The sequence below is a fragment of the Onychostruthus taczanowskii genome, unplaced genomic scaffold, assembly GCF_017590055.1.
Source record: "Onychostruthus taczanowskii isolate IOZ18803 unplaced genomic scaffold, ASM1759005v1 scaffold45, whole genome shotgun sequence".
In the NCBI taxonomy this organism is placed as follows: Eukaryota; Metazoa; Chordata; class Aves; order Passeriformes; family Passeridae; genus Onychostruthus; species Onychostruthus taczanowskii.
In genome coordinates this window covers 590,040-606,104 of record NW_024502014.1, presented here as the reverse complement: position 1 = coordinate 606,104, position 16,065 = coordinate 590,040, and the positions used below count along the sequence as shown (strand labels likewise).

Below are 16,065 nucleotides of genomic sequence, written 5' to 3'. Positions count from 1 at the left end.
GGTTTTGAAACACAAGTTTACAGCGTCTTGTATAACCACAATGCTGAAAAATGTCTTAGAAACAAACCCAAACCAATACCAGCAGGTTTCTCAGCCAGCAGCCTAAGCCCTGGGGATTGGAGAGATGCTACAAATAGAGAATTTGTAAGAGAGCCAGCTCGACCTCCAGGGCCTGGCTGGGAGCCAGATACAGTTAATTCATTCTCAGCAGCGTTGGAAGGGCCACAGGGATGTTACTGATACAGCCCTATCATCCTCTCCCCTGGTGCTCTTTGAGGCAAGAGCAGACCTGTGTTTTCACCTCAAAATACTGATAAATAATACCTCAGCCCTGACAGCAGCTTATCAGAAGGCACAAAGTAGCTGTGTGCAGGTCTCCTGCAGCATCCAGTGCCTTCTCCTGTGGTGTCTTGAAGGGAAGAGCTCTCCAGAGCCAGCCCAGGCTGGCAGCATCATCCTGCCGGTGCTGAAGGCAGCTCAGGGCACAGCGCTTGGCTGAGCCAGGGTTCAGTGCACTTGTCACAGCATGGTGCAGTGAACGTGCCATAATTCCCTGCCTGCAGGACAGCTTAATTTGGTTCCCTGAGGGTGCTTTGTCTCGCTGCACTTTATGGCAACAGAGCAGTGACAGAGGGGGTGCCTGCCCACCCCTGGTTGTGTGTGTGCAGTATTCCTTTCCTCTGCCCTTACAGAGAAGCTGACTGTGTTTTATCCCCATATGTAGGGCCAGGGGGTATTCCACAGCCAGCATGGAACAAGGTTGTCCATCCCCCTGAGCATGGACCCTGGTATGAAAACTCTTTCTTGTGCAGGACCTAGCAGATGATGTTAAGAAGGGCAGTGGTGTTTCCCAGTTGTTTCCAGCTCCAGCACACAGATGGAACAGATCTGGTCACCTGAGAACTTCCTTCATTGTATTTACCAAGACATTAATAAAAGTCAAAACAGGAAAAATGAAATAATTCTTACTTTGATTGTAAAAAGAGTGTTCAACAGAATAATCAGGTAAGAGCTGGTCTGTTTTAATGGTTTAGTGGAAAGGCTTCTGCCTGTGACTGAGATGAAGCACTTGTGGCCCTGGCACTGCTACAGGTTTGCTAAATGCCCTGAATAAATCACTCTCCCTGCACCAAGCTCCAACTACCTCTGCCACCACCCTGACCATGCTGGAGTTGCTGTTATAACTGATGCCAGAATAGATATTATCCCCCTTCCCACAGACTGAATTACTTTTTGTGGTAGAATAATAAATATGGTGACTCCAGTCTTCCGCATGAAGGCTTTTACAGTCCTCTGAATTGTTAGAGCTGCAGGGAGGAAGATGCCAGGGTTGAGGGTAGGCATTAACACCATTGTGCTGCTCTTAAACAGGCACCAAGGTTAACCACCACCCCACAGGCACCTTGCCCAGGGGCCTTGAACAGCGCTTGGGGAAAAACTCTGCTTGCTCTATTACTGCACACCCGAGCAATCGTGCTTCAGGGGTGTGGGTGGTACCAATCACCTTGTGGGGTCAAGTGCTGTAGAAGTCATTTTCCTGGTCAGACTTTAACCAGGGTTACTATGACAATCAGTCAGCAGGCTGTCCTTGTGTCTCCTTCCTGGTTTCTCCTTGCTCAGAGGTGTTGAAGCATACAGAGCACAGCAAAGCACCTTCCCTTTCCAGCTCTAATGAGAGGCAACCATTGCTCCAGGAAGCATGACTAAAGAGGGAGCTGGTGGGAGAGGGAATGCACCCTGGTAAGGCTCCATGGCCCCATCACTTACGGCAGGGAGGGATGTGCCAGTGCCTGTGTCCCGCTGGAGACATCCAGCAGGTGTCTGGAGTATGGCTGTACAGCTCCCCTCCCTGGGGAAAGCTTGTGCAGGTATTTAGCCTGGCAGCCCTCCAGAGAAGAAATGAGGATCAAGTACTCCAACACAGCTGAAGTGCACTTTGATAATGAGGAAGTTCCTGCAGAAAATCTGCCTGGGGACTCAGAAAAGGCTTCAAGGTAGCAGTGGCCATCTTTAAAGAGGGTGAAATGGTGTGGTGGCTTGGCTGCTGGCACGAGGTGGCTTTGGAGAGCTGCAGGACACAGTCATCCACTGGGTGCAGTGGTCTGTCCATCCCAACAAGGCACGTCAGCAGAGTTTTATCAGGGCCAGCACTGGTGTGGGGATGGAGCCAGTGCTTTTACTGGGAGCTGCTGCCACACCATGTGCACACACAGGAAATGCTTCTCTCCCATCTTTCCCATATACTCTCAGCCCACACACTAAGTCACAACCTCATCCCCTGCCTGCACATGTTCTTTTGCTGTACACCTTTATCAACAAGCAAGTCCCTAAGACTCTGCAGCCCAAGAGCACATCTGGACCTTATTTTTGCACCACTGCCACTTTCACAGCCCTGAACCACACATGGGTTGCCTGGTTCCCTCAGGCTTTGGGGACACCTGTAAGGGGTGGCTGCTCCCTTCCTGCAGCACTAACAGGAACTAGGAGGAGCAGGAAGCCCCCAGCTCCCTGTGGGCAGGGATGGCACTTGGCCCAGCCAGCCCAGCTCCTGCTTCAGGCAGCTTTCCCTCCTGCAGGCACAAGTCAGGAGCTGGCTTCCAGCTCTGTCTGTGCATGGGCACTTACAGAATCAAAATCAGTCCCAGGCTGATCTACTGCATCCCAAGGAAGTTCCTACACTCCTGTACACCTGACCTGGTGCAAGAAGCTTTTGTTCTAGTCCATGGGTAACAACCATTTCTCAAGAATAATTATGTCAGGGAATGCAAGGTGTGGCATGTGGATAATGCATGCATGTCCTCACACCAGGTCTCTTTACACTGAAATACACACCTGACTAGCATTCCTGGGGTGCACCACAGATAGAAGCATTTTTAATACTGTCTAAACGAATCATTCCTAAGATCTCCCAACAGGTTTGAATGAAACTCACCGTGAATGGCATCTCTGTGCCATTTCATACTGTAACCATGCATTGCACCAAAGTCAGAGCACTGACCACTGAATTTATGCTATTTATTTTCTGTACAATGTAAATTCCAGTCTAGCAAACACTTAGGCCTGTGTTTCAATGCAAGCTGTGTGTGCTTGGGCTTGGTGGCCTCAATGCAGCTATTCACAGGCAAAGCCAAACACATATGCCAGTGTCTTTGTGCTCTCAGCCTGTGTGGAGGGATGAGACTTGCTCTTTCAGAAAGGGTATTCTTAAAATTCTCCTCTGACCTGTGCTGTGAAATTGGGGGACTCAGAGTTATGGGATGGAAATGCTGGGCTGGCTGATCAAGAAGTCTTTCAGGGCCAAAGTGCTGCCCTTGGGTCTCCCTGGTGCATATACAAAACATATATAAAACAGCCTTGAGGCCTAAGAGCGAGGGATATCTGAGACTCTGAGGCCACCCCTGAACTTCCTGTGTGATTCCTAGGCTCCTGGTGTCCAGGAATTCAAGTTGCTGATTTGAAGCAGGCTCCAAAGTGCTCTGGCAGCAGAGAGCCCAAGTCCCTGCCAAAGGGCTTCCTGCTTGGCTGGCAGGACAGCATAATCTGCAGGAGATTTCTTAATTGCATTCCTCAATATAATAGAGGCTGTTCTCTATTTCCTTGAGCAGAGCTGCGATTACCCACTCACTATAAATCTGTGTCGTGAGGAAGATGTAGGTTGTATATAGGTCATAGAAAATATAATTGTATAACTGCATTAAAGCATGCCTGGGCTAAGGGCTGAAATATGGCTTAGCTGCAGAAAATAGGGCTGTGGGTTTTAAATAGCCTTACTTGGGCATCTCTTGGACAGAGCTGGTGATGCTGTGAACCGATCACTGTGCTTCCTCCGTGAGAATAGAAAATCCCTTTGCAGAAAAAGCTCTCTAAATATGCTTAATGACATTTTTTAAGATCATTTACAGTATGTTTCAATAGGCTAAATGTTGTTGGTTGAGAAAAAAGCATGATGAATCCACTGGGGAATGTGGAGCTCTCCTCTGAGAAGGGAATGCAGGGCAGGGCAGCTGGGGTGCTCTCTGGGCTGGGCTCAGTGGGGCACAGAGGATGGGAGCAGCAGCCTGTGCTGAGTGCTGAGCTGAGTCACACAGCCAGGGCCCTGCAGTGCCCACAACACTCAAATCTGAGTGGGCATTCCCAACAGGGCCCACAGGAGTCTGGTAAATGCCCATGGGATCTGCTGCTACATCCATTGGAGATGTTCTGCTCTGGCCCCTGAGGCTGTGCACTCCTCTCTCCTCTCTGTGAGGACAAGCCTGGCCAAATGCCTGCTCTGCCTGTACCCAGGGTCTGCTGTGAGAACCCAGCAGCAAATGCATCAACAAAACGTTTTTAACCTTATTTAGCAGCATCAGGCAGGCCTTCATGTGGGGCACTGGAATGTAGCAAAACCCCAGGATTATGGGCACTGCTTAAACTCCAGTTTTTATGGTGAGCACATCCACAGGGGTGAGATGGCACCGGGCCAAAGCTTTGTCACTGATGCAGATCTGCAATGTATTTCTGCATACAGAGACCTTGTTTTCCTTCTCTCTGTTTTGTTTTTATTACTTTCTGAAGAGTGAGTATCCCTTTGGCTTCTCTCTCTGCAGGGATTCAGATCTTGGCAGCAATGCAGTTAGGCTGAGAAGCCTTCCTCAGCACAGCCAGAAACACTGCTGGTCCTGCATGATAGGGGCTGTCCCTTAAATAATAACACCCTCTTCAGTTTTCTAACATCCTAAATTCTCTCTCTTTGGTTTCTTGTGTTTGAATACATAATTGGATAACTTCCATTCACTAATTGTATATAAATGAATCACATATATATAAACTCACTATATATATATATATATGTGTGTGTGTGTGTGTGTGTATATAGTGAGTATATATGAGTATATATGTATATATACTCACTAATTGTACATAAATTAATCACAGCGTCTTTTGTGCACTTGCATGGGACCAAGTTCCCATATCCCAGAGGCCAGTTCATGCATCCAGAGTCTGTTTACTTCCTTTGCTGTCATAAGTGTAATTAAAAATTTTACACCATTTTGCATAAACAGATTTCAAAGCACTTTTTGCCACTCCTACAAACAGAGGAAAATTCCCACCTGGTTCTCTTTACTCTGTCTTGTCTCCTACTTGTTGATTTTTTTTCTACATACATGTTGCAACTTGTTGGCCAGCACAAAGCCCCATTTCCCAGAGAGGAGGAAGAAAAACAAAATGGAAGGCACCATGAAAGGTAGTGGCCAAAAGGAAGAGCTGTCCATGCAAACAATGTTGTCTCCACGGTGGGACCCTCAGCACTCCCAGGTTTTCCTGGTTCTCTGCAGGTGCTGAAATCCCAGCTGGAGACCCAGTGTGTAGGACAGCCTTTCCCGGGGCAGCCAGGTCCCCACCAGGCCTGGCTGGCTGAAGCTGCTCTGTTTCACGGGTGCCAAGAGCTGATATCTGGGGTGTGCAGCAGGACAATCTCACTCCGGCACTAAGCCAGGTCTGCTGCAGGTAGAATGTCACAGCTGGAGTGGCACTGCCCTGTCCTAGCCCTCTGCTGGCTGAACTTTCTCTGCACTTCTAGCTTGTTCTAACAAAGGGTTTTTCTTTGCTGGCAGCACTCGGTGCTGTTGCATCCTCTCGCTGGAGCCAGATGAGCTTTGTCTCTGAAACGGACGACTGGCAGCGTGAGACTATCCCAGCCAATGTAGTCTGTCTGGAAATGCTGTCCCCTCACCCCTGGACGTGCTGTGTGGCTCATGTCACCTCAGCCCGTGTGTGCTCTGCACCCACTCCTGCCACCCCCACTGACAGCCCCCCTGCCCTGCAGGCAGCGCTGCCCCACGCTCCTGCAGCCCCCGCGGTACCTCACTGTCCTGACCTGTCCTGCCCTGTCCTGTCCTGTCCTGTGCCCCAGCCCTGCAGCCTGCCCTGCAGCTGCCTCATTACCCAGAAATGTGGGGGAGGTTTCATTCTTGCATGAAGCATTCCTAGCGTGTCTGGTGCCCCCCCTCCTTGCCCTGGTTTCTTCACAGCTTTCCTCCTTCCTGTCCTCCCTCCCCCGCTCCAGCTTCCTGCCCTTTGATGCGCGGCCCCTCCTCTGCTCCAGGGTACAAACTGCTTACCAGGTGGAGATGACTGCTCCCACCCCACAATTAGGTGCAATTATAGGGTTATGCTTTTCCCCGAGCCTTTGCTCTGGAGTGGCTCAGAGCAGACTCCCGCTGTGGGCTAGTGACAGGTGGGACATGGAGCAGAGTCTGGACAGTGCAGGCGAGTGGTGCCGGTGGTGCTGGAGGTGGAACGACAGGAGGGTCCTGAGGTGGCCACTGAACACGTCCTGGCCAGCTGGCCCCAAGCAGGGACTCAGCTGCAGCATCCCAAACCTGCTCCTCTCCAAGAGATGAGCAGCAGATACCTGGGTGCTTCCTTCTGTGGTCAGCCAGAGCCCAGAAATGTGCCCCTGGGGAAGGCACAGCCAGTGCTCGTGTGGAGATGTCCCAGCAGTGGCAGCGAGCTCGGCTGCCGGCTTCCATCATCTGTGCTTCAAGCTGTGCAGTGCCTTGGCACCCGTGGGGTGCTCCTTGGCTGGCAGTGGCCAGTGCAGAAATAGGGCTCCACTGCAGCTCCTGCACTTCTGAGGATTCTGCCTTTGGCTGGATGTGGGATTTCCTGCAAAGATGGGTTTTCTTCCAGTGTTGGTGCTGGCTGCATGGGGGGTGGTGGCTGTAGCCAAGCCCACCCCACCTGTCATCTCCACACTCAGTGGGGCTCAAGGAGTGTCAGCTCCTGCTGGCTCCTGACTTCTCAGCATCCTGGCCATGGCCCTCTCCTGCACACTCCTGCAGCAGGAGTTCCATGGAGCATGGCTGGCTGAATACCCTGACACTCTGGTATGACTCTGGCTGCAGAGTGCCAGGAGCCAAAATGGCAGTGCCCAGCCCAGTTATGTCCCTGGCAGGACTGGCACTGCAGGGCAGCCCTTGGGTACTGGGCAGCACCTGTAGGCCAGGGCAAGCAGGAGCCCCTCCTGCTGCAGCAGTGTAAAAGGCTTCCCCAGAGCCATTTCACCCAAGGGCACATTTCTGCCCCCACAGCCAAGGAGTCCTTGCTCCATCCCATAGGAGAATGCTCCATGTGCTGATGTGAATTAACACACAGACACACCTCCACAGGCAAATGTTCCACTGTGGCCAAGCTGGCCCTTTTGCAGGACTTTCTCCTCTAATTGCTCTGCAGGATGTGAGCAGCCAAGCTCAGGAGAAAAACTGCTTGTGGTGTGCAGTGTGTGTGGCAGCACTGGTACCATTCAGGACAGGGTCTGTGCAGGGATTTCTTGACTTCTAACCTGTTTGTATTGCAAGAGGTGCAGGTGAATGTGGGGCTTGCAGAAAGTCTGCAGGACATCTCTGACTCTGGCATGGGCAGCCAGAGCAGCCCCATCAGGGACATGGGTGGCTGCCAAAGAACTAACAAGCTGCATGGAGGCAGGGAGAGCCCTGCATGCTCCTCTGCCCTGTGCCAGGCGCTGTGGCAGACCATGGACTGTGTGCTCCCCTGGGCCACTCAGCCCCAGCTGGTGCTGCTGGCTCTGTGCTGGATGAGCCAGGCACAGCTCTGGTGGTGGTTGAGGTCCTAGGACACACCTGGCTGTGCTGTGCTTCAGGGCCCACCTTGGCTGCATGGCCCCAGAAGGGGACAGGACTGAGCTGTCTGTGGCTCTTGGGGTGGCATTTGGGCAGTCAGGAGTTCGTGTGTGTGTGTGCATGTGTGAGTAAGGCATGCAGGGTAGCATGTAAAAACACACCTGGAGAGAGAAAGTCTCAACAGAGATTGGATTAAAATATAATTAAACACAGAGTTTCCTGTCAATTACTCAACTCTTCTTGTATAACTCTTGGGACTGACTGCCTTCACAGATGGATGCTCTGCTGTCAAAGGCATTTGCTGGGCACCTGTTGGAAAAAGTGCCAGGTCAGCAGGGAATTAATTGCACCAGCATCTTTCCTTAAATAAAATTTAAAACTCTAGAAGAAAAATGCTGAAAGGTCTTACAGCTCCTCAGACAAACCTGTGATGTGTCCCGCTGCTTCATGCTCCTCCTGTACTCGCAGCAAGTGACTGTGATGGGGACAAGGACATTGCAGTGGCCTGGACAGTCTCCGGGGCTCATCAAGTAGGAGGCAGAGGAGGCTGCATGTCCCCCCCTTGGAGCATGGCCATGGCTGCTGGAGGACCAGAGGGTGCAGGATGGGAGCTGCTGATGCCCCCAACCCCTCTCAAAGGCTGTGGCATTTCTCTCCTTCCCCTGCTTTTTGCACCCAGGCCTGAGGCTTTAGTGAGTGGCTGCAAGGCAGAGAGCTCTGCAGCTGCAGGCGATACCCAGACACGTGGGCTGCCTTTGTTTGCCTGGGTGAGCAGCCAAGTTGCAGCCCATCTCCAGCTTCCTACCAGCTGCAGATCCAAGGCAGCTGACTGGCCTGCCAAAAAACCTAAACACGTTGAGAACCAGGGAGTGGCTTCTGCCAGAGCTGAATAATGATGATCCCAGCACACTTATAAAGAGAAGCAGAGAGCTCACCACAGAGCTGTTCCTTGCCGCCCTGGTCCTCCGCGGAGCATCACTGCGCCTCACCCACCAAGGTAGGTCTGAATTGGGAGATTCAAAATGGGAGCTGTCTGTCTGCAGCAGAGCCTGTGCCTGAAGCTGGAGACAGACTGGGCTTTTCTTCTGAACTTGGGGAAAATGTTACTGCTGCTGCTGTGCAGGAGTTTCCAGGCAGGGAAGCAGAGCAGCCCAGTGCTGCAGGGTCTGTGCATGCCAACCTGCCCCAAGCAGAGCCCAAAGCATGTGGGCAGCATCCTGGCTCCAGTGACTGTTTGGGTGTGAGCAGCACAGCTCCTGCTTCTGCTCTGCAGGAAAACCTGTCCTTTCCCTCCTCACCCCATGCTTTTGGGGGTCTGTTCCTGTTGTATTTGGTGCTAATTTGAATCTGTACCAACTTTCCCACCTCGCAGTGCTGTGTATATCCTGGCACACAAAGACCCCTCCAGAGGCAGCTGCATGGTTCCTCCCACCCTGTTGCAGTGTCAGGCAGCCCTGGCTTACCTGGGGTGTCCCTCCTGCCATGCAGGTGTACGCTGCATGTGTACAGAGCTCACATCCATGTCTCAGGGCCCAGCTCCCCACTGGCTCTGGAATATGTTCCTTGTGCTCCACAATTTTAAAGCAAACATCCTGCATTTCCCCTTGCCTCAGCTTTGAACAAACAATGATGCTCCTGTGAGTCCTTGGTCATTTATCACCCCTGCATCTTGCGAGGTGTCAGGTGTGGGTGATGAGTGCAAGTGTTCTCACCAGGCATTGCCTGCTTTTCATGGAGCTGCTGAGCACAGCCTGAGCACAGGCAGGGCTTAAGGCTGTTTTGGGCTTGGGACTTCTTTGGCACTCTTCTAATGATTCCTTCCTCCTTGCTGTGCCCCTGAGGTGCCCTGCTGCATGTCCTATCCCTCGTGCTGCATTTCACACAAAGCTCTGCTCCAGGGAGGCCCCACCTGAGCTGTTTTCCTTCTGCCCAGGTCCATTTCCCGCCTGCATCCCAGTGCAGCCATGCTGGGCACGGCAGTGCGGCTCTCGGTCCTGCTCAGCCTCTTCAGCATTGGGAAAGGCCAGATGTTTCATATGGGACCATGCCCAGATCCATCAGTTCAAGAAGAATTCGATATCAACAAGGTGTGAAAAGTTTTCTAAAAATCTCCTAGGGTGTAGCTAGTTAAGCTAAATGGGCGTGGGACTGACAGCAAACTGCCTGGGTGCAGGGGGTGGTGGCAGCTCGGGTCACACCTTGTGCCACAGCTGCCAGTGTGGGTCTGCAGCTCTGCTCCCCCCAACCCCAACCACTGAGGAGCAAAAGCTGTGCTGACAAAGGAGCCAGCTGCTCTGCTTCAGCTCACTCATGTTAAAAACATCTTTAAACTTTCTTCTGTCAGTATTTAGGGAAATGGTACGAGATAGAGAAACTGCCCTCAACTTTTGAGAAAGGAAGCTGCGTCCAGGCAAATTACTCATTGAAGGAGAACGGGAAGTTCAAGGTGATCAACAAGGAGATGCTGTAAGTGTTTGTGTTCAGGCCATGTCCTCACTGTGGCAGTGGCATTGCTGTCACCTCTCTTGCTGTCCTCGGTGTTAATTTTTCTCTAAATTGCCTGTGTCTGGGGCTGAGGGTGCTGGGGGTGGCAGTCTGTGGTTGCAGTAACGCTTCTGAGAGATATGGGTCTCTGATTCCTGCCGGTGACCTGAGGATCACCAGGTCTCTGTCTCATTGTCCAAGGTGAGTGATAAGAAAATAGATCAAATGTACATGGTGACCTCAGTATAAAATAGCCTGGATCTCCCCCCTGACTGGCTTTGTCAACCCCAGAGATGGCTGAGAAGCTGGATGCCCTGGGTCCTGTTCTCGGGGGGGTCAAGAGGCTGGTTATGGGATGGCATAACACACATTACCTTGTGCCCCTGCCTGCTCAGAAGTGCCTGTGCCCTGTGCTCCTCTCTGCTCCAGAGTAAAGAGACACAAGGAAAAGTGGCATGGAAGGTGAAGCCCATGTGTAATTTTTACTTAAATATTTGTCAGCCTGTTTTTGGAGAATTTACCTTGCACAGGTAGTAACTGCTGTGCAAGGGAATCGGGAATCATTGTCAGTTTAAATCAGTGGTGAAGTGAATGCTCTTCCCTTTATTAGGGAATTAAGATATTTATCCTGAGTACTCCTGGATTTTACACGGAAAGATACCCCTGTTAATTCATCTGTTTCCATCACCAGCCTGTGCTGCTGTGGGCTGGTGCTGTGAGGGGTGAATGGATGAGAGGGAGCAAGCAGCGAACGCAGCGCTGTCCCCTGTGCTCCTGGCATGGCATGGGGACTTTGTTCTGGCTCACAATAACAGCACACAGGAACACATCCCTCTGTCCGGGGCAGAGCAGCATCCCTGCCGTTCACAGAGTGCCCAGCACTGTCTCAGCAGCTCCACTGCTCGGGCTGTGCCTGGCAAACAGCTGGACATTCATTTGTGCCTGGGTGAGATTCATCCAGTCATTGCTGTCACTACTGCAGCAGCTCAGGATCCTGAAATATTAGGGATATTTTGGGTGTGCATGGCTCCAGCATCAGCCCCTTGACCTCTGCTGCTGGCAGCATTCACTTCTGCCTCTTTGGTTGTTCCTGTTTTACAGGGAAGTGTGAAACTTTCCTACCTGATAGGCAGCATGCAGGTCTTGAGGCATCCGTGCAAAAATGCTGTTATGAGATGGGCAGCTCAAGTCTTAGGGCTTGCTGCCAGCAGAGCAGTGCTCTGAACGAGCAGCCTAAGAAACCCTGGCTCACCACACAGGTACAGGTAATTTGCGTGCGGAGGAATGGGCAGTGACCTGGAAAAAGCACGGGTGATTAAACAAAAGTGAACACGAGCCTTCCACAACTACCAGGAGCTAAGCTGCTCCCTGGCACATGCAAGACCATGGATGGGATCCTCCCATCCTCCCCTGCTGGGTTCCTCCTACCCACTGCAGGGCAGTCTTGCTCTCCTTCCTCTCTCTCATTGTCACCCTGGAACAAAAAGACATCCTGCTGGCAGGGATACATGGAGAGAGGCAGCTTGGGATGCTGAGGTTTTTAACCTGAGAGACCCTCCACCCAGCTGCAGCTGGCCCAGGACCTGCTGTGCCCTGAGTGCTGCTGAGAACATCCTCAGGGATGCTGGGGTTTATAGTACCTATTTCAGCCACCTCTTGGCAGGTCATTGTGTCAGGAGGGCTGATTTAGTGGAAGTGGAAAAAAAAGAGATCTCCCACTTTCCTGACTATATTTCTCACTTTTGTCATTCCCCCCTTAGTGCCAATGGCAAGATCAATGAAGCTGAAGGAGAACTCATGCACATGGATGTAAAGCAGCCGGCCAAGCTGGGCGTCCGCTTTAACTGGTGTAAGTGTGTGCTGGGAAGGCTCCCGGTGCCCACAGCAGGGCTGTGCTCTGGGCATGGGGCCATGGCACCAGGGGTCAGAAACTGCCAAGCAAAGGTGGAGCTCCCCATGTGACTTCAGCACAGCAGCAAAGGGCTAAAATAGACGCTGTGACCAGCAGGCAGTGGTTTGGTGACACCGATATGCCATTTACAGCAACAGCCCCCTCAGTGGTGGAGAACCCTTCACCAGCTGGTCTCAAAGCAAGAAAGATCAGCAGCCTTGCCATCCCTCCAGGTCATTTCACAGATGGGGACAGGGAGGTGGGGAGGTGCGGGAGGCAGCCCCACAGTGCTGCAAGAGCCAAGAATAAGCTTGTTTCTCTGCACACTGTGGTACAGCTACTTGCCCACGCTGCCTCTACGTACAAGTGGCTTTTAATAACCATTAATAATACGGTTTTGTTAGCTTGTTCCTTCCCTTGTCACTCTAACACTCCACAGGGGCCTGCTGAGGTGCTGTGCCACATTGCACAGCAATTTCCTCTGTCTGCAGCAATGCTGGAAAGTGAGCTGCAGTGTCCCCTTGGATCACGTTCTATTCTGCTCCCTCACACCTTTTCTCTGGCAGTTTCACAGCTCTCTTTTGCAGAGGGGTTATTTGGAGGAGGGGTGGAGGAGGGGTAGTTGCAAAGGAAGTACAATGACTGTTCCATGAGCACAGCCAGACTGAATTCTGTGCTGCTATGGCATCACTGGCAGCCCTTTCACCAGCAGCATGTGCAGCCCCAGCCACCTTCACCGGGTGCGAGCCCCAGAGAGCAGCTCAGGGCTCAGCTGGCTCCCTGAGCCAGGGTTCCCCATGGCAGTGGGTGGTGGTTTGTGCTCCTCCTGTCACCAGTGTCAGCTCCCAGCACTACAGCCCCTTCCTGGCAGACAGCACCCCCACACTGGTGAGGCTGGGCTGGCTTTCATCAGCCCGGGAGAGCTGTTCAGGTCATAGCATTAACTTTCCAGAAAGACCTTCATAGTCAGGGCTTTGTGTCTTTCCCAAGTTCCTCTGGGCAGAACAAGGAGTCCTGGTAGGCTTTTATAAATTATAGCTGCCTGTACCGACCACAAGTAAGCAGCAGCCAAAGTGGGAACAGTCCCAGGAACTGTGGCTGTGGTGCTGCAGAGCTGTCCAGAGCTGGTTATGCACGGCAATCACGCTGCCCTCCTCTCTCCTAGTCATGCCTGCTGCCCCTTACTGGGTCATCTCCACTGACTATGAAAATTACTCCCTGGTTTACTCCTGCACTAACATCCTCTGGCTCTTCCACATGGACTATGCCTGGATTCTGTCAAGAGCTCCTGACATGCACCCAGAAACCGTGGAGAACCTGAAGAGTGTTCTCCAGTCCTACAAGATCGACACCGAGAAGATGATACCCACTGACCAAGCCAACTGCCCCGCTGAGATGTAACTCCTGGCATGCAGACACAGCGCCAGACCAGAGAGAAACTTTGTTGCTTGCTTTATTATCCATTAGAATTTCTCTGTGTACCCGAGAAATTTAATAACAGTAGTTTCCTCTTTGCTAACATTAGTTTGCCAGCCCAGAGGTACTCCTTGCTGTCGTTCCCCATATCGCTCTTCCCCCTCTTTTTGTCTTGCTCTGACTGCTGCAGCGTAACTGACTGAGTCAGTGCTAGTGGGTGAAAGAAAGAAACCCTGAAATGCAGACCTGGAACTCTGCTGCTGCTGTGAGTCCTCCAGTATGTGGATGGGAAAGGATATGAGTTGTGATGTGCAAGTATTAGTCCTGGGGAAAAATCGTTCATCACACAGCCCCATGTTCATTTCCAAATTTTGTCTTGATGCTTCTGGGCCTGCCAGGAATCTACAGTGTCTGAGCTACACTGAGCACTGCCTTAGCAGCAGCAACATCCAGACATGGTGGGTCGGTCCTGCAGCCTGGGAACTGAGGCTGGGGGTCTCGAAAGTTTTCCAGGGCAGGGTGTAGGCATATGTTGCTGCTAAGTCAGCAGACCTTATTTCTAGAAATCAGATCTTGCCCTTTGTATTTTAAATCTAAAAGTGTCCAGGGATTCAGCATCACTCCATCCCCAATGTCTATATGTGTCCTTCTCTTGCCTCTGATGAGACTGGTCCTGCCCTCCCAAGGGGCCAGCTCTGACTGTACTTGTGAGCAGACATAAAGAGATGGGGCTGCTCCCTTGTTCTGTCTTCCAGAGGATTTTCCCTGAACACCAGGAGACAGCAGGCTCTGCCTGACATCCTGCCCGCTGCTGTTGCACGTGCCGAGTGCCCGCTGGCACTGCATCTGCCCTGGCAGGTGTTCAGCAGGCACCACGACAACTCTGCTTGAATAGCATTCATGCAACTCATTAAAAATGAAATAAAAATTCCTGCTTCGGGCCTTTTGTACCTTCCCAGCTGCACAGCTTTTGCCAGCAGGCTGGGGGGCTCAGTGTGTGGGACCTGCCCCTCCTCTGGGGCTGCAGCACCACCACGGCAGGGTTGCAGTGAACATAACAACCACGGCTGAGATGGTTTGCTCCAAGAGCCTGGAGCTCTTTCCAGCTCTCCAGGCTGGATGTATGGGCACCCCCCATCGTCAGCAAATTTGTGTTGTGGCTTTGGCTGACGGTGACCCCCATCTCCTGCTGCTTTTACTGACATGAAGAAATAATGACATGGATGTAGAATGCTGTAAATCTGCAGGAAACATTCTACACTTATTTTGAGGGGACCCTGGTGGTGTGGGTGTGCTGTAGAGCACTTCCTTGCCCTGGGAGAGCGACAGGAGCTGAGCAGGAAGCCAGTCACTAATCTTTACCAGTCAGAGGAGGCCAGGATGGGAGGGACCAGAAACAACTGCCGTGTTTAAGTCATTATCCTTTAAACTTTCAAATCCTAATGCCACAGTTCCTGTGACACAGAATTAAACACTCCACCCGATTTTTCAGGCTGTAAGGATGATGGACATGCCAGGATACAAACAACTGCACGGTTGTTCCCAAGTGTGTCAGATTCTGGGTGTAATCGTTTCATCACTGCTTCATCGGGTTCCTATTTTCCTTCTCACATGAAGACCTGCCCCTGGATCTGGCTGGGAGCTGGGCTCTCCAGGCGCGGCTGAGAAATGGAAATGTTTCACTCAGAGAAAAACCCCTGCCATGCCTGGGCCCTCTGGAGACCACGCTGGCTCCTTCGTTGTGCCACAGAGACCGTGACAAACCTGGGCTGCTCTGGCAAGCAGGTTGTGCCAGGGGCATCTCCACATGGCAGCACAGTGAGCTCGGGGACATGGCAGCACAGCTGAGCCTGCCCTGCCACGTGCCAGCTGCTGTGCCCAGCGCTACAGCACGTGTGGGACACCCTGCACGGGCAAAACCCTCGAGTGGCTGGGAGTGCCAAACAGGCACAAGCCCCACGCAGCCCCGAGAGCTCCAGGGATGTGCAGACACCCCCAGGGCAGCACACACGGCAAACCCGTGTGTCCTCATCAAAGCGGGTATGGATCTGAACGGGAGATGCCAAGAAGATGGAGCCAGGCTCTTCTCAGTAGTGCCAACCACTAGGATGAGAGGCAGCAACTGATGCACAGGAAATTTCACCTGAATATGAGGAAGAATTTCTTTACTGTGCGGGTGATGGAGCACTAGAACAGATTGCCCGGAGAGGCTGTGAAGTTTCCATCACTGGGCATACTCAAGAACAATCTGGACACAATCCTGTGCAATGTGACCCCTTCTGACCCGGCCGATTCCGTGATTCTGTGTCTGTGTGCCTGTGCGTCCCTGTATCTCTGTGCCTGTGTCCCCGTGTCCGTGTCCCTGCCGTGTCCGTGTGTCCTTCTGTCCCAGTGTCCGTGTCCGTGTGTCCCTCTATCCCTGTGTCCGTGTCCCTGCCATGTCCGTGTGTCTGTGTGTCCGTGTGTCCCTCTGTCCCAGTGTCCGTGTCCGTGCCCGTGTGTCCCTCTATCCCTGTGTCCGTGTCCCTGCCATGTCCGTGTGTCTGTGTGTCCCTCTGTCCCTGCCATGTCCGTGTGTCCGTGTGTCCCTCTGTCCCTGTTCCCGTGTCCGTGTGTCCCTCTGTCCCTGTCCCCGTGTCCGTGTGTCCC

The 16,065-nt window shown here is 52.3% G+C and overlaps 1 protein-coding gene across 1 annotated transcript; it reads left to right on the top strand.

Annotated features, from left to right (window-relative positions):
• The first annotated feature begins 9,564 nt into the window (after positions 1 to 9,564).
• On the top strand, positions 9,565 to 14,354 carry APOD (apolipoprotein D). The gene is made up of 4 exons (XM_041414406.1): positions 9,565 to 9,712; positions 9,970 to 10,091; positions 11,870 to 11,958; positions 13,166 to 14,354. The coding sequence occupies exons 1-4, from the start codon at positions 9,590 to 9,592 to the stop codon at positions 13,399 to 13,401; spliced, it is 570 nt and encodes a 189-aa protein (XP_041270340.1). The 5' UTR covers positions 9,565 to 9,589; the 3' UTR covers positions 13,402 to 14,354.
• The last annotated feature ends 1,711 nt before the right edge of the window (positions 14,355 to 16,065 follow it).